This window comes from Tachyglossus aculeatus, unplaced genomic scaffold (assembly GCF_015852505.1).
Source record: "Tachyglossus aculeatus isolate mTacAcu1 unplaced genomic scaffold, mTacAcu1.pri scaffold_250_arrow_ctg1, whole genome shotgun sequence".
Lineage (NCBI taxonomy): Eukaryota > Metazoa > Chordata > Mammalia > Monotremata > Tachyglossidae > Tachyglossus > Tachyglossus aculeatus.
This window is the reverse complement of record NW_024044965.1, coordinates 9,336-31,870: the sequence shown is the minus strand read 5'-3', so window position 1 is coordinate 31,870 and position 22,535 is coordinate 9,336. Positions and strand designations below refer to the sequence as shown.

The 22,535-nt window shown below is 46.2% G+C and overlaps 1 protein-coding gene across 1 annotated transcript; it reads left to right on the top strand.

Moving 5' to 3' along the window:
• Positions 1-5,991: 5,991 nt before the first annotated feature.
• Positions 5,992-18,833, top strand: LOC119923768 (olfactory receptor 2G3-like). The gene is made up of 5 exons (XM_038743022.1): positions 5,992-6,182; positions 6,340-6,451; positions 12,391-12,586; positions 12,671-13,204; positions 18,640-18,833. Exons 1-5 carry the CDS (start codon positions 5,992-5,994, stop codon positions 18,831-18,833), a joined length of 1,227 nt encoding a protein of 408 aa, XP_038598950.1.
• Positions 18,834-22,535: the final 3,702 nt, after the last annotated feature.

Below are 22,535 nucleotides of genomic sequence, written 5' to 3'. Positions count from 1 at the left end.
ACCCTGACCGTGGTCTAATAGAAAGAGCATAATCCCGGCTCCACCGCTTGCTTATTGTGTGATCTTGGGAACGCCACTTCGCTTCTCTCAATTTCCTCAGCTTATTTTTAAAATCAGAGAAATCAAGTTCACCTTCCTCACGGGTCTTCTTAGAATCAGGTCTGGAATGAAATGAGAGAGCTTTGCTCGCTCCCTCTAGACGGTCAGCTCGTTGTTGACCGGGAATGTGTCTACAGAATAGTGCTTGGTACATAGTAAACGCTCAGCAAATGACATGATTATTATTATTATTATTATTACGAATTCTGTTATATTATACTTTTCCAGTAGCTTAACTGTTCGTCACACAAGCGCTCAATAAATTCCACTGATTGATTGATTTATGTCTGCCTCCCCATGTACATTGTAAGCTCACTGGATCAGAATCAGGTCCACCAACTCTATTATATTGGACTCTTCCAATCGCTCGTTCAGTGTTCTTCATTTAGTGAGCGCTGGATACTACCAGTGATTCTCTGACTAACGTCTGCCTCCAATTCTATACTGTAAGCTCGTTCATTCATTCATTCAGTTGTATTTACTGAGCGCTTACTGTATGCAGAGCACTGTACTAAGCACTTAGAAAGTACAATTCGACAACAGATAGAGACAATCCCTACCCAACAACGGGCTCACAGTCTAGAAAGGGGAGACAGACAACAAAGCAAAAGAAGTAGACAGGCAAAAACAAAACAAGTAGACAGGGAGAAACAAAACAAGTAGACAGGCAAAAACAAAACAAGTAGACAGGAAGTGGGCAGCGAACGCGTCTACCTGCTCTGTACTAGTGTGCTTTCCCAAGCGCTTAGTGCAGTGCTATGCACCCAGTAAGCACCCACTGATTGATGGATTCTCTCCTTAGCTCTCACAATTACCCTGGTCTCAGCCACCGCACTCTCGTTCGCCAGAAACTACTCTAGATTTTTGATGGTCTTTCATTCAATCGTATTTATTGAGCGCTTACTGTGTGCAGAGAACTGTATTAAGCGCTTGGGAAGTACAAGTTGGCAACATATAGAGACGGTCCCTACCTAACAGTGGGCTCACAATCTAGAAGGGGGAGACAGACAACAAAACAAAACATATTAACCAGGTAAAATAAATAGAATAGATATGTACAAATAAAATAAATAGAGTAATAAATACGTACAAACATATATACATATACACAGGTGCTGTGGGGAGGGGAAGGAAGTAAGGCGGGGGAGATGGGGAGGGGGAGGTGGGGGAGAGGAAGGAGGGGGCTCAGTCTGGGAAGGCCTCCTGGGGTAGGTGAGCTCTCAGTAGGGCTTTGAAGGGAGGAAGAGAGCTAGCTTGGCGGATGTGCGGAGGGAGGGCATTCCAGGCCAGGGGGATGACGTGGGCCTGGTGTCGATGGCGGAACAGGCGAGAACGAGGCACAGTGAGGGGATTAGTGGCAGAGGAGCGGAGGGTGCGGGCTGGGCTGTAGAAGGAGAGAAGAGAGGTGAGGTAGGAGGGGGCGAGGTGATGGAGAGCCTTGAAGCCGAGGGTGGGGCGTTTTTGCCTAATGCGTAGGTTGCCTGGTAGTCACTGGAGATTTTTGAGGAGGGGAGTAACATGTCCAGAGCGTTTCTGCACAAAGATGATCCGGGCAGCGGCGTGAAGTATGGATAGAAGTGGGGAGAGACAGGAGGATGGGAGATCAGAGAGTAGGCTGATACAGTAGTCTCATCTGAGCCCAGAACTGGTGGCCAATACTTTCAGAACAACGTGCTGCAGAAACAAAGGAACCGGTTTTATGAACTCTTGAAAAACGTACGACTCTCATCTTCTCCAATCTCCTGGGTATCTCGCCTGCTCACAGACGGTAGGATTCCCAGTGGGCCGTTACAGTCACACTGTAGAAGTAGAAAAATTGCAAAATTGAAGGGAGAGATTGGTCCACCTAGATTTATCCGCCTAGATTTACAGTAATTATTAATATTATCATCATTGCTGTTGTACCTGTTAACCGCTCACTAGACTATTATGATACTTGTTTAGCACTCACTCTGGTATTATTATGGTATATATTAAGCACTCACTAGATTATTATTATGGCATTTTTTAATCACTTACTCTATTCTTATGGTATTTGTTAAGCACTCACTATCTTATGGGATTTGTTAAACATTCACTATCTTAATATTATTATGGGATTTTTAAGCACTCACTATATGATTATTTCAGTATTTGTTAAACACTTACTATACCATTATTATGGTATTTATTAAGAGCTCACTATATTATTATTACGGCATTTGTTAAGCACTTACTATATTACTATTATGGTATTTGTTAGGCACTCACTAGTCTTTCCTATGGCATTTGTTAAGCACTTACTATAATATTATTATGGCAATTATTAAGTACTCAAATATTATTGCAGCATTTGTTAAGCATTTACTAGATTATTATCATGGTATTTGTTAACATGCTCTATATCATTATTATGGCATATGTTAAGCACTTACTATATTATTATTATTGTGGTATTTGCTAAGCACTCACTATGTCATTATTATGACATTTGTAAGCACTTACAATATTCTTATTGTCGTTGTGGAATCTTTGAGAATGAAGGACAACTATCAATCAATCAATGGTATCTACTAAAGAATGAAGTGCTTAGTACAGTGCTAATCAATGGTATTTACTAAGGAATTAAGCGCTTAGTACAGTGCTAATTCCTCACCCGTGTACATTCTCCTATCATTTATGACAATAATAATAGTAATAATAATAATAACAGCATTTGTTAAGCTCTTCCTATGTGCCAAGCACTGTTCTAAGCTCTGGGGGATACAAGGTAATCAGGCTGTCCCACGTGGGGCTCACAGTTTTAATCCTCATTTTCCAGATGAGATAACTGAGGCCCAGAGAAGTGAAGTGACTTGCCCAAAGTCACATAGCTGACAGGTGGTGGAGCCGGGATTAGGACCCACGACCTCTGACTCCCAAGCCCAGGCTCTTTCCACTGAGCCACGTTGCTTCTCTTATTCATTCAGTCGTATTAATTGAGCTCTTACTATGTGCAGAGCACTGCAGTAAGAGCTTAGTACAGTGCTCTGCACTCAATAAGCACTTAATGAATGCAATTATGACTTCTCCTATGTACCTGAACGTGAATTCCTGGACCACAGGTTACGTGGATTGTCGAAATAGCTTTCAGAATATCGTTTGACGCATAGTAAACGTGCGCTTAACAAATTCCATAAAAACAAACAAACAAATAAACTCCAGGTGTGCCAGGAGGTTAACAAAGGCCTGGCAGGACGTGCAGTGTTTCCGATGGCTTCACTCTGTCTCTGAGCTCCTTGGCTCTCCCTGGACAAGCACCCCAACTACTAAAAGCGGTAACGGGGGTAGACATAGTGACACAAAGATGCCTCGCAACACCTCCCAACAGGAGAGGGATCAAATATCCCACCCCCTCCGCGGCTCGGTTCGTTCCGGCCTCTCGTCGAAAGGAGAGGAGGTGAAAATCAGAGATTTTCTCTCGGGGTTCCAGCGTTCGGAGAAGAGGAGGCGGACGAAATTGGTCGACTCAATTCCTCCGATCTCAGTTGGTAACCCGTACGTGAGAACCCTACGTGTTATTCTATCACTTGTCAGGTTTTCAGGAAAAGTGTTGGGTGTGGGGTTTAGCGGCCACAGCGGAGAAGCAGTGTGGCCTATTGGAAAGAGCGCGGGCCTGGGAGCCAGAAGGATCTGGGTTCTAATCCCGGCTTCGACGCTTCTCTGCTGTCTGCCTTGGACAAGTCACTTGGCTTTTCTGTGCCTCAGTGACCTTAACTGTAAAATGGGGATTAAGACTGTGAGCCCCATGTGGAACAGGGACTGTGTCCAACTTGATTATCTTGAATCTACCCCAGCGCTTAGTATAGCCCCTGGCACATATTAAGTGTTAAACATATTCCATAAAAAAATTCATTTTTCCTGAAAGGATCCAGAGAGTCTCCATGCATCTCTAGACTGCATGATCGTCTATTTATTTATTTTTATTCATTTATTACTTATTAAGCACTCCCGATGTGTCAAGCACTGTTCTAAGCACTGGGGTAATGATAATAACCATAATGATGGTATTTACTAAGTGCTTACTATGTGCAAATACTGTTCTAAGCGCTGTGGAGGCTACAAGGAGGACTCACAGTCAATTCCCATTTTACAAATGAGGTACCTGATGCACAGAGAAGTTAGGTGACTTGCCCAAAGTCATGCTGACAATTGTTGGATCCTGGATTTGAACCCATGACCACTGACTCCGAAACCCGGGCTCTTTCCACTGAGCTTCGCTGCTTCTCTTGGCTCTTGTATCTTCTCTTAGATACAAGTGAATCTGTTTGGATGCAGTTCTGGTCCCACATAGGGCTGACAGATTAGGTAGGAGGGAAGATAAGCTCAGTGAGGTCACGGAAAGTGTCTATCAATTCTGTTGTACTCTCCCAAGTCCTTAGTATAGCACACAGTGAGCGCTCAATAAATACCACCTGTTGATCGATATTGATTTGGGGATAAAGGGTGTATACTAGTGGAAAGAGCAGAGATCTGGGAGTCAGAGGGCTGGGAGTCACTTCCCTGCTGTGTGATCTTGGACAAATCACTTAAATTCTCTATGACTCAGTTTCCTCATCTATAAAATGGGCATTAAAATGTCTGTTTTCCTTTCTCTTAGACTATGAGCCCCATGTGGGAGAAGAACTGCATCTGATCTAATGATAATGATAATGATAATAATAATAATAATAATAATGATAATAATAATAATAATGATAATAATAATAATAATGGTATTTGTTCAGCACTTACCATGTGCCAAGCACTGGTCTAAGCACTAGGATAGATACAAGGTAATCAGGTTTTCCCACGTGAGGCTCCCAGTCTTAATCCCCATTTTACAGATGAGGTAACTGAGGCACAGAGAAGTGAAGTGACTTGCCCAAAGTCACAAAGCTGAGAAGTGGCAGAGCTGGGATTAGAACCCACGATCTCTGACTCCCAAGCCCGAGCTATTTCCACGGAGCCTCGATTAGACTTTATCCATTCCAGTGCTCGCTCAACAAATGCCACAAATAGTATTCAGATCTGGTGAATCGAACATATTATTATTATTATGGTATTTGCAGTCTAATAGAAAATGGATAACCTCAAACTTGCTGTGTGTCATCAATCAGTCGATCAATCAATGGTATTTATTGAGCGCTATCAATTAACCGTATTTATTGAGACCTTACTACGTGCAAAGCACTGTACTAGGCACTAGGGAGAGTATGGTGCAACAGAGTTGGTTGACATTTTCCTTTGTCCATAAGGAGTTCATAGTCTAGAAGGGGAAGCAGCCATTTATTAATCCAGCCATCAATCAATGGCATGTATTGAGCGCTGACCATGTACAGAGAAGTGTACTAAGCACTTGGGAGAGTAAAATATGTGTCACCATGATCTTGCCCACCAGTAGAAAGTAGGAATAGTAGTAAAAGTATTTACAAACAGCTTACTGTGGGTTGATTTGACACATTTGTAATGGTTAAAAATCGTTTTCTCCTACACAGCTAGGACATCTTATCTCTGGGAAGGAAATGGCCAACGCCACGGAGGTGACGGACCAGATTTCCTCCTGGTCAACCTGGCGGCCCTGACGGGAATCTCCTCATTGTCGTCGTCACCACCCTCGACCGGCGCTTCCACACCCCCATGTACTTCTTCCTCAGGAACCTGTCCGTCCTCGACCTCTGCTACATCTCCGTCACCGTCCCTAAATCCATCCACAACTCCCTGACCAGCCGCAGATAAATCTCTGTCCCGGGTTGCATCTCTCAAGTTATTTTAGTAATCACCCTTGCGGGTGTCGAGGTGGCCCGGCTCACGGCGATGTCCTACGACTTCTACACCGCCATCTGCCTCTCCCTGCGCTAAGAGGTCATCATGGACCAAGGGGCCTGTGGGAAGATGGCCGCCGCCACGCACGTGGCCACCACCTTCTCCGTCGGCTTCGGCGGGCCCAACGTGATCCGCCATTCCTTCTGTGACGCTCCCCAAATGATGGAACTCTCGGGATCCAGTGGGAACCTCCAGGAGATTGGAGTCACGGTCTTCTCCGCCATTCCGAAAATCTCATGTCTCGTCTCCATCGTCGTCTGGTACGTGCACATCTTCCGGGCCGTGCTGAGGATGCCGGCCGCCGAGGGCCGGACCAAAGCCTTCTACACCAGCCTGCCCCACCACGCTGCGGTGATTTTATTCATCTCCACGGGAAGTGTCGCCCACCTCCATCCGCCCTCAAACTCCTCCTCCAAGCTGGACCTGCTGGTGTCCGTGTACTACACGGTGTTCCCCCTCCACCCTGAACACCCTCATCTACAGCTTGAGGAACGGGGATGTGAGTGCCGCCCTGAGGAGGGTGCTGGGAGTGAGAGGATGGCTCTGAGAAACAGGGACATATGAAGTTCATCCTAGGGACAGGTACCTTTGGGGGAAAAATCCTGTAGGAAGCATGTCACCTTCTTAATAATAATAATATTGTTGGTATTTGTTAAGCGCTTACACTGTGCCAAGAACTGGTCTAAGCGCTGGGGTGGATACAAAGTCATCAGGTTGCCCCTCGTGGGGCTCACAGTCTTAGTCCCCATTTTACAGATGGGGGAACTGAGGTACAGAGAAGTTAAGTGACTTGCCCAAAGTCACACAGCTGATAAATGGCGTAGCCGGGATTAGAGCCCACGACCTCTGACTCCAAAGCCCTGTCTCTTTCCACTAAACCACGCTTCTTCTTTTCTCTTCTTCTAGGGAAGGCTCAGGCAATCAATCATTCAATTCAACTATCTTTTTTTAATGGTAGCTATTGAACACTTACTATGTGCCAGACACTGAACTAAGCGCCGGGGTAGATACAAACTCATCAGGTTGGACACAGTCTCTGTCCCACATGGTAATCACTCCCAGTTCGCTAGTGGAACCCTGAAACAAACTCCATTTGACGGTATCAATGCTATTTAGTGAGCGCGCACTGTGCACAGCACTGTACTAAGCACTTGGGGCAATACAACCCTGGTGGTAGAAACGTTCCCCGCCCACACAGAGCTCACAAACTATGTAAGCAGAATCCCCTGAACTAAACCACCCAGACCTGTAATTCTAGAGCAATGCATACACGCCTGAGTAGCAGTGTGAAGTGTGGAAAGTGCACAGGGCATGGTGTCAGAAGGCCCTGAGTTCTACTCCCGGCTCCACCTCTTGCCCGCTGTGTGACTTTGGGCAAGTCACTTCACTTCCCCAAGCCTCAGTTGCCTCATCTGAAAAATGGAGATTAAGACCGTGAACCAAACGTGGGACAGGGGCTGCATCCAACCTGATTAGTTTTCATCCGCCCTAGCCCTTAGTACAGTGTCTGGCCCATAGTAAGTGCTTAGTAACAACAACAACAAGAAGCAGGAGAAAGAATCAGAAGCAGTAAAGGGTGGTGTCTGTAAACAGAATGGCCTTTGTCTCAGCAGAAGCTAAAGCCATAAATGGAAATGAAAGACTAAACTTTTCGCAATGCACCCAGAACTTCACACATCCTGCACAGTTCTGCTAATGTTAGCTGAAACAAGAGCCAAGGAGGGAAAGAGAGCCTGCAGCCATAAGAATTGTGATCTAGCAGGAGCAGTGGGGGGAAGAATTCAGAAAGATTGAGGTCCAGCAAAAAGATGTAGATGAATAGTAATGATAATTTAATAATTTTGGTATTTGTTAAGCGCTTACTATGTGCCAAGGGCCGGGTAGATACAAGGTTGTCCCGCATGCGGCTCACAGTCTTAATTCCAATTTTTCAGATGAGGTAACTGAAGCACAGAGAAGTTAAGTGACTTGCCCAAAGTCACACAGCAGACAAGTGACGGAGCCGGGTTTCGAACCTATGACCTCTGACTCCCAGGTCCGTGCTCTTTCCACTGAGCCATGTTACTTCTCTAATTTATATATACATATATATATATATACGTATATATATATATATGTATATATATATATATACGTATATATATATATATATATATATGCAATTCTATTCATTTATATTGATGCCTGTTAACTTGTTTTGATGTCTTTCTTCCCCCTTCTAGACTGTAAGTCCTGTGTGGGCAGGGATTGTCTCTCTCTATTGCTGAATTGTAATTTCTAAGCGCTTAGTACAGTGCTGTGCACACACTAAGCGTTCAATAAATACGATTGAATGAATGGATGAATGAAGGATGATGATCAAGGAGAAGACCCTTGTTACGCTATCCACGCCATTATTCATTCATTCACTCAATCATATATAGTAATAAATCATAATAATGGTATTTATTAAGCGCTAACTATGTGCCAAGCGCCGACCTAAGTGCTGGGGTAGATACAAAGTTATCAGGTTGTTCCATGTGGGGTTTACAGTCTTAATCCCCATTTTACAGATGAGGTTACTGAGGCACAGGCAAGTTAAGTGACTTGCTCAAAGTCACACAGCTGAAGTGGCAGTACCGGGATTAATGAATTTGAGAATGCTTTGAAGTACTCAGAAGCTGATAGCTAAGGCATCTTTCTCCCAAGACTCTCTCTCAGGAGTCCCTGCACTGGTCGCCCTCTGTGCCTGACTTATTGTTATATCTGGAGGGTGGGAGAATCCCAGGGGGGCCCTCACGATCTGTGCCAACATATCGGGCGATCCCGTGCTCCAGAAATATTGGTCCCCCCCAAGCCTCAAATGTGAAGAGCACCTGGAGAGACAGTCCGGTCCTTATCTCCTGATTGCCTCTCTCAATTCCCCAAGATCCTACAGAAAGGGCAGTAGGGCCCTGGAAAGATGATGAGCTGTAGAGCAGAGGCGACGGTTAGGAATTAATTTCCTCGGGCGTCGGCCCGATCCCTGACCTTCTTTCCACCGGCCACCCACTCTTGAAGAGATTTGGAAAAAGGGGCTGGGAGATAATCCTTTCTCTGCCTCCTAGCTCAGCTGCTTCCAGCTCAGCTTCCTTCTCACCTTATCACTCACGAGACTGAGGATAGAATCTCTAACACTGAGACCTACTCAGCCCATCCAGTGAATCGTTTCTCCCGAACCAGAGTGAGAATCTGTTTGCCTTTTCTTTGCACCAGGACTGGTGATTAGGGGTGAAACAGAGACCCCCACACTCCCCCCACCCCGCACAATCTGTAGCCTCGACGGTATTTAGGAAAATGGAATTCCGGTTATATGGGCTACTAATCCAGATTATTTATTGAGCGTTCCTTTGTGCAGAGCAGGGGAAAGTGCAACATTGGGCAGGGTCCCTACTCATGAGGAGCTTATGGTTTAGTTTACCCTGTGTGGATTATTCATATTCTTATTCAGATTATTATCCCAGATGCTGAAGAAATCAGGGAGAAAGCCTAGGCCATCACTAGCCCGCAATTACGAGCCCTGACCCAGCCAGAGATGGCCCAATTCTAAATGTGAGTCCAGAAGTTGCTTGGGTGAGAGTCAAGGGAACAAATAGTGTGAGCTGAGCTTCCCATCGATCTCGGGGAGCTGGGGGTGGAAGGCGCTAAGGAAGAGCTGAGGGGTGAGAAGTAGCGTGGGCTTGCAGTCGGAAGGACATGGGTTCTAATTCTGGCTCAGCCACTTGTCTGCTATCTGCTGTGTAATGCTAGGGGCAAATCACTCCCACTTCTTTATTACTCTGTTTCCACATCTGCAAAATGGAGATCCAATGCATGTTCTACCTCCTACTTAGACTGTGAGCCTCATGTGGGACCTGATCAATCTTTTGTCTACCCCAGCGTTTAGTACAGTGCTTGGCATATAGTAAGCACATAACAACTGCTGTGTTCTTGTTTTGTCTTGTTTTGAGCTCGTTGTTGGGTAGAGATTGTCCCCACCGTGGCCCAAATTATAATTTCCAATCAATCAATCAATCGTATTTATTGAGCGCTTACTATGTGCAGAGCACTGTACTAAGCGCTTGGGAAGCACAAATTGGCAACACATAGAGACAGTCCCCTACCCAACAGTGGGCTCACAGTCTAAAAGCGCTTTCCAAGCGCTTAGTACAGTGTTCTGCACGCAGTAAGCGCTCAATAAATATGATTGAATGAATGAATGGGCGAACGAGCTAGAACTAATCCATCAGTGGTATTTATTGAGCACTTGCTGTGAAGAAAGCATTGTATTAATTGCTTGGGAAGAGTCCAATATAGCAGACCTGGTAGACATATTGGTCCCCGGAAAACGTGGTAGGGAACAGAGGAGGATTAGAAGGAGGGTCAGAGAGGTACCACGCTGGAAATATGGATAGAAAATCGAGTTTCTCTCTATTTTCTGTTCGAACCTGTTGGTATACAGAGTCCATATCCTACTTCTCCCTTTTCAGTATTACACCACCAGAAATTCCTTCTAGGAATATACGCTCAATCCGTCCTGCTTCAGGGTCAGCTACTGACTCTTATCCTGGCTCAAGAGGAGACAGAATGAAAACCCTTCCCTTTCTGAGCTGAGAAGAACCCTTGGAAGATTCTCCACTCCAGCGTAAGTATTCAAAGAGTTTCATGTTTCTTCGAGAGATCGAATTTTTCTCCCCTTTTCTCGCCCCTCTCCACATCCTACCACCCTTCTCTGGAGCCGGGGTGTCCAGAAGGGGACCCGGGACAGCAGCGTGGCTCAGTGGAAAGAGCCCGGGCATGGGAGTCCAGGGGGTCATGGGTTTCTAATCCCAGCTCCGCCACTTGCCAGCTGTGTGGCTTTGGGCAAGTCACTTCACTTCTCTGTGCCTCAGTTACCTCATCTGTAAAATGAGGATTAAGACTGTGAGCCCCCACGTGGGGGCAACCTGATTACCCTCTATCTACACCAGTGATTAGAAACAGCGCTTGGCACATAGTAAGTGCTTAACAAATATTACTTTCATTATTATTATTATTATTATTATTATCTTAGAATCGGACCTACCTGGAGGCCAATGACCCAACCTATTTCACTCCTACACCTCAGTACAGTGCTTTGTACATAGCAAGAGTGAAACAAATATCATTCCTACTACATCACTGAATCTGCACAGGGGGCTCCATCAGTGTTACTGCTGGGTGACCTTGGGCAAGTCACTTAACTTCTCTGTGCCTCAGTTACTTCATCTATAGAACAGGGATGAAGACTGTGAACCTCACGTGGGACAACCTGATTACCTTGTATCTACCCCAGCGCTTAGAACAGTTCTTGGCACATAATAAGCTCTTACCAAATACCATTATTATTATTGTTATTACTCCTACCGCGACTACTGCCTTGCTTTTTCTCTGGTTATTCTCATTCGCTTTCTCCTGTTCTTCTCTCCCTTTCATTCCTTCATACGCTTTTCTCCTTCGCTCTCTTTTCCTCCTGCTCGCTCTCATTTTTTTCTCTCGTACTCTTGCTATGTTTCTCTCTATCACTCTGTCCCTCTCGTTTTTCTCTCTCCCTCTCATTCTTTCTTGCACTTTTTTTCTCCCTCTCGCTCTGTTTCTCCCACTCTCAATTTTTCTTTCCCTCTCCCACTCTATTCCCCTTGCTCTCTCCGTCTCTTGTTTTCTCTCTCTCCTGCTCTCTCTTGCTCTCTCACGCTGTTTCCCCTTCTCACTCTGTCCCATTTTTCTCTCCCTCTCCCTCTTTCCCTTTTCTCTCACTTTTTCTCTCCTTTGTGTTTTTTCTTCCCCCCACTTTCTCTCATACGTTTTCTCTCTCTCACTTGCTTTCCCTCTCTCTCACTTGCTTTTATTCTCCTTTATGCTTTTCCCTTCACCTCCCTCTCCTATTTTTCTCTTCCTCCTCACTCTCGCACCTTTATCTCCCACTCCCTCGGTTTCCTCCTTCTTTCTTTTTCTCTCCATTTCACACTCCCTTGCTCTCTTGTTTTTTCTCCCCCTCATGATCCCCTCTCTCTCTCTGTCCCTGCCTTTTCTCGCCCTCGCGCTCTCTTTCCCTCACTTTTTCTTTGGCTTTTTCTCCCCTCACACTTTCTCTCAATCATTCCTTTTCTCTCTCTCTCTCTCTCTTTCCCTCTCACTTTATCTCTCCCTTGGAACTCTCTTTCCCTCACTCTCTCTCACAACGTTTTCCTTCCTCTCTCTCTCTTCACTCCCTCTCTCTCATTTTCCCCTCCTTTTCTTCTTTCCTACATCCTTTTTCCCATCCTCCTCTCTCTCTCCCTGCCCTCCCTCACTCTATTATTTTTTCTCTCCTCCTTCCTCTCTTCCCCTCTCCCTCTTTCTCTCATCCTTTTCAACCTCCCTGCCTCCCTCGGCTCTTCCTACAAGTATGAGGATGATGCCCGAATGACACTTCTGCAGAGAACTTTGTCTTGGTGGATTTTCTCTGCTCAGCCCCATATAGAGAAGATCCTCTTCGTGGTTGTCTTGATCTTCTACCTCCTAACCCTGGTGGGCAACACCGCCTGGATCTCCGTCGCCATGTACTTCTTCCTGTCTCACCTCTCCCTCGAGGACCACTGCTTCACCACTGACATCGTCCCCCCACTTCTATGGAACCTCCGGGGGCCCCTCCAAGACCATCATCGTGGTCGGTTGTGCGGTCCCAGCTGTACGTCGTCCTGGTCCTGGGGTCGACGGAATGCATCCTTCTGGCCGTCATGGTCTTGGACAGTCGCCGCCATCTGCCTAACCCTTCACTACACCACCGCCATGCACCCGTGGCTCTGCCAGGTCCTGGTGAGATTACCCTGGATGTGTGGGGTGGGGGACACCGCGATTCAGGCCACCGTCATCTTCCTCCTGCCCCGCTGTGGACACCAGCTACTTCCCCACTTCACCTGCGAGATACCCGCCCTGCTCAAGCTGGCTTGTGTGGACGTCCGTGCCAATGAGATCCAGCTCTTCGTGGGCACTCTGGTCCTGAATCTCCTGCCCTTGAGCATGATCACGGTCTCTTATAGGTCCATCGCCTGGGCCATGCTGAGGATCAAGTCGCCCCAGGGTTGGAGGAAGGCCCTGGGTACCTGCGGGTCCTACCTCCTGGTGGTCACTCTCTTCTACAGGTCCATCAGGGTGGTCTACATCTGGCCCAACAGCTCCTTCTCTGGGACTTTGGGCAAGTTCCTCACCCTCTTCTACACCGTTGTGGCCCCCACCCTCAACTCACTCATCTACACCCTGAGGGAACAAGGACGTAAAGGAGGAGGTAAGGAGGATTCTGGGAAAAGACCAGAGTTCAGAAAGGGCTAACATCTTGAATCATATTGGTCTAGAGTTCTGGAGAAGGGCCGGAAAGGTAGCAGCTAAAATAGGCAACTCTCCACTGAGGGAAAACAGATATCTGGACAAGAATCAGACAGTGAGAATAAATTGTGGTATCCGTTAAGCGCTTACCACGTTCCTAGCACTGGAACTAAGCGCTGGGTTATTAACAAGATAAGCAGGTCCCACATAGGGCTTACAGTCTGAGTAGACAGGAAGAACGGTATCGAGGAACTGAGGCGTGGAGAAGGTTAAGTGAGTTTCCTAAGGTCACACTGGCCCATAAGTGGCAGAGTCAAGATTAGAACACAGGTCCCTCTGACACCCAGGGCCCCATATTCTCTCCAATAGGCCAGGGCTGCTTCTCTAAAATACCCCTGGGGGCACATATCCAAGGAATCCTAAACTTCGTATCCTGAATTACGTATAACGTATACGTATGTATCTATTGATAGACACTTTATGCTACCCGGATGTGTGTTAATCAACTTTCCCACCTTCCGCTATGATTAAAGCCTAGCTTCCCCATATAGACTGCAGGATCCTTGTGGGCAGGGAAACGTGTCTATTTTATTCTCCCAAGTGCTTAGTACAGTGCTTTGCACACAGTAAGTCATTCAATAAATACCATTGATGGATAGATTAATGTCTGTCTCCCCCTTTGTACTGTAAACCCGTTGTGAGCAGAGAATATGTCTACTAACTTTGTTTTATTGTGCTCTTCCAAGCGCTCAGTACAGTGCTCTTCACACAGTGAAGCACTGAATAAATAGGATTAACTGGTTACTAAAATACCCTTAATACTGTACTATTTTCCCCTTTCCGCAGTCTAGTTTTATGCCTGTCTTACCCTGAAGATTCTTAGCTTGTGGTGGACAAGGAACGCATCTATCATCTTTGTTGGTATTGTACTTTCCCAGGTGCTTAGTACAGTGCTCTTCACACAATAAGTGTTCAATAAATATCATTGATTGATTGCATTAGGGTAGCCTGGATGAGGTTATTATATGCCCATTGTTAGGAAAAAGGAAACGATGCTTAGTGGTAAACTTATCAGTGCTTCAACAGTGCTCTCGGTGCCTACAAAGCGATTAACAAATGCCATCATCATTTATAATTATTAAAAATGTAGCTATCGGGTGTGAATATTCTGGCAATACCCGCTAGGGGTGAGACTCAGTGAAAGGGTAGAAATAAGGGTAGGACAGAAAATATTAAGGAATCCTGTTCCATTGGGACTTTCCCGAGTAATTAGTACAGTGTTTCTGTGCACAGTAAGCACTCAATAAATACCAGTGACTCATGGATTGATTGATAGTGTTGCCTAGTGGACATGAGATTCAAGGAGGACCCTTGTTCAAGTCTCTTGGTTTACTGTGTGACCTTAGGCAAGTCATTTTCCTTACTGGGCCACAGTTTCTTCATTCGGTAAAATGGGGTTAAAGATAGATTTTGTGAACCCCGTGTGAGCGCAGGGACTATTTCCATCACATAACCTTGTATCTACCCCAGAGCTTAGCACATAGTTAAGTGCAGGATAATTTTTTTAATGGGCATTTGATGAGCACTTACTATGTGTCAAGCACTGTCTCTAAGCGCTGGTAAATAGTAAATAGTTACTATTCCTTCTTATTAATGATGATAATAATAATATTGTTTCACAAGACCGATTTAATTAATAGACTCAAGTTTTCAATGACGGAGAGATAGCACATCATTTGCACTTACTCAATCTGTTCTCAATCCTGAAAATTGAAAACAATTGAAATTTAAATCTCAGCCCTAACTCAATGCCGTTCTTTTGAAATAAATCAGTTAGTGGCTAGAAATGTTTCCTAATTGGTGGGGACACGAATGACTCGTGTCAATGGGGATTTGAATAGTCATTGCCTTTCGTGAGGTTTTACCAAGATAAGCAGGCATGGCCTAGTGGAAAGAGCCCAGGCCTGGGAGACAGCGGACCTGGGTTCCCATCCCAGCTTCATCATTTGTCTGCTGTTGTGACTTTGGGCAAGTCACTTCACGTTTTCTGTGCTTCATTTCTCCCGTTCTTCCTCCTATTTAAATTGTGAAGCCCCATGTGGGGATAGAGATTGTGTCCAACCTAATTGACTTGGTAACTATTCAAGCTCTAAGAAAGAGTGTTTGACAAATAGTAAGCACCTAATAAATAATATTTTAAAAATCCCTGCCTCTGTCCCCCAAGAACATTGTGATCCATTGGCAAGAGGTGGAATGTGGGAGGTCAACGAAAGGGTTAATGATAATGTGTCATAATAATAATGATGGGGTATTGTGTTAAGCGTTTACTATGTGTCAATTACTGTATTAGCACGAGGGGGGATACAAGCAAATTGGATTCAGACACAGTCCCCTGTCGCATGTGGGGCTCACATTCTTAAATCCCCACTTTACAGATGAGGTAAAAGAGGCACAGAGAAGTGAAGTGACTTGTCCAAGGTCACACAGCAGACAGGCGGAAGAGCGGGGATTAGAACCCAGGATCATCTGCACTCCCCAGCATGTGCTCTATTCTCTGCACCATTCTGCTGCTAGGTCATGAAGATCGGTAAGCAAAAGTACTGGGACAACAAGGGTTTCCATTTCAGGGGAAGATAATAAATGTGTTTGTTAAGCACTTACTCTGAGCCAAGCACTGTGCTGAGCACTGGGGGTAGATAGACGGGTACTCAGGTCACACATCTTCCCTCTCCCCATATAGGGAGCTCACAGTCTAAGGGTGAGGGAGGAGAGGCACTGAATCCCAGTTTCTACAAGTGAGGAAACCGAGGCACAGAAGAAGTTAAGGTGAATTCTCCAAGACCACCCAGCAGACCAAGTCGTTGGAGCCAGGATTAGGACCCAGGTCTGGCGGGGAAAGAATGTCTGTTTGCTGTTACATTGGACTCTCACAAGCATTTAGTACAGTGTTCTGCACACATTGAGCACTCAATAAATCAGACTCACTGATTTGGACTCCCAGGGCTATTCGGATTCCCCAGACTGAGCCTCCATTTTCTTTTCCTCCTCCGCATCCCCGCACAGCGCCCTACTTCCTTCTCTTCCTCACAGCACTTGTATATATTTGTCAGATTTATTACTCCATTTTACCTGTTCATATTTACTATTCTATTTATTTTGTTAAAGATGTTGCATATAGCTATAATCTATTTATTTCTGACAATTTTGACACCTGTCTACATGTTTGTGTTTAGTTGTCTGTCTCCCCCTTCTAGACTGTGAGACCTGTTGTCGGGTAGGGACCGTCTCTATATGTTGGCGACTTGTACTTCCAAAGCGCTTAGTACAGTGCTCTGCACACACTAAGGGCTCTATAAATGCGATTGAATGAATTAAGGCTCTTGTTTGTGGAAGGAATACATGTCTATCAATTCTCTCATATTGTACTCTTCCAGGTGCTTAGCTGGGTGAAGTAAGCGCTCAATAAATACAATTAAACAGATAGATTTTCTGCTTTTCCATGCCCATGAATAAATCTCCTTCCTTCCTGATTCCCTCTGAACACTGCGAACATGCAAGACTGCTCTTCTTCCCACAGAATCGGAATTTCCACCTCTCGTCGGGACTCACAAAGCTGCCGGGGGCAGGGAAAACAGAGAAGACCATCTCAGCGCCTGTTCCCTGCTCAATAATGCCCTGATGGTTTAGAGTGCAAAAGGTACTTTTAATGTTCAATAGATTTTTAATGGTATCTGTAAGCGCTTACTATGTGCCAGGCACTGTACTAAGTGCTGCGATAAATACCAGACGGTTCGGTTGGACACAGTCCGTGTCCCACGTGGGGCTCACAGTTTTCCATTCGCATTTTAATAGATGAGGTGGTAACTGAGGGCCCCGAGAAGTAAAGAGACTTGCCCAAGTCATACAGCAGATTAGAACATGGGCCTGGGGACTCAGAAGGTCCTTTGTTCTAATCCCAGCCGCTACTTGGTGTTTATCCTGTACAGACAACCACGAGCGGCCCCTGCCACCTCTCCACGGCCCCGGGATGCTTCTCCCCGGGGTGATGCCCCAAGGTCAGGGCGTCCAAGAGGGTGGTAGCTCTGGTTAACCCTCTAATTGGCCCTCTTTTATTTGCGACGTCCATCATGCTGAGTGTTATATTTCAACGTGAAAGAAAAATCTCCTCTGCTATTGAACTGGCAAATGGTGTTAGGATTCATCTTTCTGGTAGTCTGCGGTTTTTTGATTATTCAGAGTGATTTGGAGGATAAGTGCAATTCTGGGAAAAGGAATCATCAAGCTTATTGAATGCTTACTGTGTGGCAGAGCACTGTACTAAATTCTTGGAGGAATACAATATAAAAGAGTTTGGTAGGACATGTTTCCCTACAAGGAGCTTACAGTCTAGAGTAATGAACCTTATCTTCAGCATCAATAAATAACCTGAGGGTCCTGCGGATGCATTAAGTCTGGAGATGGTCACTGACAGGTGATGGGAAGAAGTGAATTAGCTAAAACCTCCTTGAGAAGGTGGAATTCCAGAGGATCTTCGATGGTGAGATATCTTCGGGCTGGGGAATGAAAAGGGTGCATTCTCAAGGCCAAAGGGAAGGGGTGGGAGCCATGGGGTCGGAGGTAGGAAGCATCGAAAGTGGAGTCACCGATAAGAAGGTTCTTTTTGGAAGGTTCACTGAAATCAACCGATCTACAATCCGTTATTCATCTAGACTGTACGCTCGTTGTGGGCAGGGACTGTATCTGTTTATTATTCTATTGTACTCTCCCCAGCATTTAGTACATTGCCTCTGCACACAGTAAGAGCTTAATAACATATTACTGAACTAATTCAAGTTTCCTCTTACAAGAAGCTGCTGCAATCAGGTTCCTTTGCTAGAAGCTCTCTCTCTCTCTCCTCTCTCTCTCTCTGTTGTGTGTGTGTGTGTGTGTGTGTGTTGTTTGTGTGTGCGTGCACGCAAACTAATTGGTAGTGGAAGCAGCGAACAGTTCAGGCAGTGGGGAAGGGTTGAAGACGAAGGTAGAAAAAGATCTCCCTCCAGACTGTAAACTAGATGTGGGTAGGGAACCTCTCTACTTAGTCTGTTGGCGTGGTTGTGGGGGGGACAATCTCAGGGATTCACTTTAAATCGACCAAAATAATGTGAAAATCTGGATCTTGCCTTATTCCTGCTGTGGATATGAAACTCAAAGATCATTTTAGTTCAACAACTGTCTCCTTTCCATAGAGAATCACCAACAAATGTCTTGTTCAGTTTCTTCACTCTTCCCATCAACGAACTCTAACTTTGTCTCTTCTCTCATCCACTGCAGAAAGTCAATGCTGCTTTCCAAAAATGCCCAACATCACCAGCGGTGAGTGGACCTCTGCTGGGATTTTCGGAGGTCCGGGAGCTGCAGGCTGGTCCACACTGCTCTGTACCTCCTGGTCTAACCTGCTGGCCGTGATGGGTAATCTCCTCATCGTCGCCCTCCACCGCCACTCGACCGAGTGCCTCCACTACTCCCATGTACTTTCTTCCTCAGGCACCTTGTCAGTGGCCAATCTCTGCTACATCTCCGTCACTGCTCCCCAATCCATTCACAACTCCTGACGGACCATAGAGAAATCTCCCTTCTTAGGCTGTGGAGGCACAGGTCCTGTCTGGTGATTTCTCTTTGCAGGTGCAGAAACATTTTGTCCTCGCGTCGATGTCCTATGACCGCTACACCGCCATCTTGCCTCCCCCGAGCTACGAGGTCGTCATGAAAAGAATGGCCGGTGGGAAGATGGCGACCGGCCTCATGGCTCAGTGGGGGCCTGTTTACAGTAATGTGTTCAGCTGGGACGTTCTCCCTGTCCTTCTGTGGGTCCAACATCGGTCCAGCAGGTTTTTCTGAGACGTCCCCTTCCTGCTGAAGATCTGCCTAAGGAATACGTCGCCGTCGACGTGAGCGTCACCGCTGGGGTAGTGTAAGTCCGTCGCCTGCTTGATTTTCATCACTGTATCGTAAGATACGCATTTTCCGGGCGTACTGAGGATGCCGGCCGCCGAGGGCCGGGCCAAAGCCTTCTCCACCTGCCTGCTCCAACCTCGCCGTCATCACTGCTTTCATCTCGGCGGCGGAATTTGCCTACATCAAGTCGCCCTCGGGACTCTTCTTCGATCATGGATCTGCTGGTGTCCTTGTTCTACTCTCTGTGGTGCCTCCAACCCTGAATTCCCCTCATCTACAGCCTGAGAACCTGGACATGAAGGCCAGCCATGGGGCAGGATCCTAAAAGGTTCACTCACCCGGCCTCTGCTCTAGGGACAGAAAGTGTCTCCTTCCTTTTGCAAATCATCTCACCCCACCACTTAACCAATGAGTTTCCCTTGGACCTAGCCAGATACTTAACCTGTCATACAGGTTTCACATAAAACGCTGGACGTTGATGAATTGTCAATAGTCTGGGAGGGAGGGCGGACCAAGGCTGAAATACGACTGACAATCCAGTTTGGGGAGGCATCATGGCCTAAAGGAAGGGAGAGTACCTGAAGACTGTAAGCTCACTGTAGGCAGGGAATGCGTTTAACAAATCTGGTAAACGAACTCTCCCAATTTATTTAGTACTTCGTCAACTAGTAAATCCTGTTTGGGGGGCGGTTCTAAGTACTGCTCTGCCACCTTCTCTTCTGTGTGACCTTGGGGCGAGCCACCTTAACTTCTCCATGCCTCAGTTACCCTCAACCTGTAAAAGTGGGATTAAGACTGTGAACCCACCACCTGGGACAACCCAATGACCTTGTGTATATACCCCCCTGTCCTTAGAGCAGTGCTTGGCACATAGGAAGTGCTTAACAAATACCATATTTTTTTAAAAAATTTTATCATGGCCTAAAGGAATGTGAATAGCTCTAGACCTGTAGGATCATTGAGAGAGACAGGGAACATGTCTACCAACTTTGTTATATTGAACTTTTCTAAGTGCCTTAGTACATTGTTGGGCCCAGAGAAAGTCCTCAATAAATATGATTGATTGAGACGAATTCTGATGGGCCTGCTCTGCTACTGGCCTGCTTTGTGACCTACGGGCAGTGACTTAACATCCCTAGGATCTCTCTTCCTCTTACACTCTGAGCCCCTGTGGGACAGAAATTGTGTCTGAACTGATTATTTTGTTTTCTACTCCAGCAGGTGGAACAATTTAGGCACACAACTTCTTAATAAATATTGATAATGATATCATTATTAGTAATGACTATGAAAATAATAATGATCGCTCTTTAAGCATGACTCTGCTGGGAATGAAAGTTGAAAAAGGGAAGAAAGGATGACTGCAAACTCCATCTGTCTTGTCAAATCCTTCGTCACTCATCAATCCATCTTTTCTTCCCTTCCATCCGTCCATCCTTCTAACCATTCACCTATCCATCCAAGCCATTCCATCCATCCATCCATCCATCCATCCAGAGCAGGGCTTGGTAGTCAGAGTCGTGGATTCTAATCCCAGTTCTGCTACCTGTCTGCCCATGTGACCTTGGGGCAAGTCTCTTCATTCCTGTTGGGCCTCAGTTCCCTCAGCTGTAAAAATAGTGGTTTGAGACTGTGAGCCCATTGAGGACAGGGACGTTGTCTGACCGAATTTACATGTATCCACTCCAGCGTTTAGTATCAGTGCCTGACTCATAATAAACACTTATCAAATAACACAATATCATTAGTTTTATTGTTTATTATTATTATTATTATTAAGATGGGGAGGGGGGCTTTTTACACAGGCCAGGGACCGAGGACAATTAAGCATTCCTGAGACAGGGAAGCACAAGGAAGCAGCATTGCCCAGTTTGATAGGAACAAGGACCTGGGAGTCAGAGGGAACTGGATTCTAATTCCGCCTCCACCGCTTGTCTGCCATGTGACCTTGGGCAAGTCACTTCACTTCTTGCCTCAACCTACCTCATCTGTTAAAATGGGGATTAAGACTGGAAGTCCTATGCAGGGCAGGGACTCTGTCCAACCTGGACTAGCTAGTGGGGTACCTTCAGTGCTTAGACGGTCCCTGGAGAAATAGTAAACACTACCAAGTACCATTATGAAAAAAAATTAATCAGGGGAAGGTCCCGTGGAATTAATAGAGTTTCAGGAAAGGAGTTTGTAAGATGGGAAATCCTGTGGTCTGGTGGGATATGAAGGGAGAGGGAATTAAAAGCGGGGGAAAGGGTGGTGAGGGTAGGGGTCTGAATGGGGGGGGAGGTTGGGAACGAGGCACAGTGAGATGGGTGTGCTTGGGGAGGAAGGAGAATGCAGATAGGAATTCAGAAGGGGAAAATAGTATTTATTGAGCGTTTAATATGTGCAGACCTTGGTAGTAAGCGCTGGGAGAGTACGATATAACAATATAACATGGGTTGGTAGCCACATTCCCTGCCCATGATGAGTTTACAGGCTAGAGGGGAATGTCCAAGTTGGATTGCTTGCATATTTTAGATGGTCCCAAGCCCTGGAATGCTGATGAAGCTCCAAACCTCAGAGCTTAAACAGAACGCTATTATTAATCACTGAAACGGAATGATGATTAAGGTCTGCTGATGTTGTCATGGAAGGAGTCCCAGAGCGGGAACCACACGGGAATGGTCAGTTATTTAAGATGTTGGGGGCCGGGACCAAAGGGTGCCCGCGATCCAGGCTTCTGAGATCCCCGGAAAGTCAGCCGCCTCAGTGTGAGAGCTCTGGGCCCGTCCTCCCACGGGGAATTTTCCCAGGAAAATAATCCGTGCCCGTCGTCTGAGGGGACGGCGCAGCCAGCCGGAGATCTGAGAGGGGGGGGAGGAACTATCCTGACAGATCTCACCCTTCGCCCAGACCTTCCTGTCACTTCCACCCCGTCTAGGACGACGAGGATGGAGCTAGCCCTCTCTCTCAGCAGAGGTCCGGCGCTCGCCAGCCCAGGACAGGCGCCGGTGAGTCCGGAGAGGAGCAGGGGAAAAGTGAGTGAAATTTCAATGGGGAACTGGGATGACCCAGGGTCAGCGTCACAATTTATCTAAAATTAAAATCAGTTGTAGTTTAGTGGAAAGCGGCACGACGGCCTGGGGAATCAAGAGGACCCGGGGTTCTACTCCCCGCCTCTGCCCACTTGCCAGCTGTGTGACTTTGGCAAGTCACTTAACTTCTTTGTGCCTCAGTTACCTCATCCGTAAAATGGGGACTAGGACTGTGTGCCTCATGTGGGTCAGGGACTGTGTCAAATCCAATTTGCTTGTATTCCCCCCCCCGTTTGCTTAGTACAGTGCCCTGCACATAGTAAGCCCTTAACAAATACCATAAAAGAT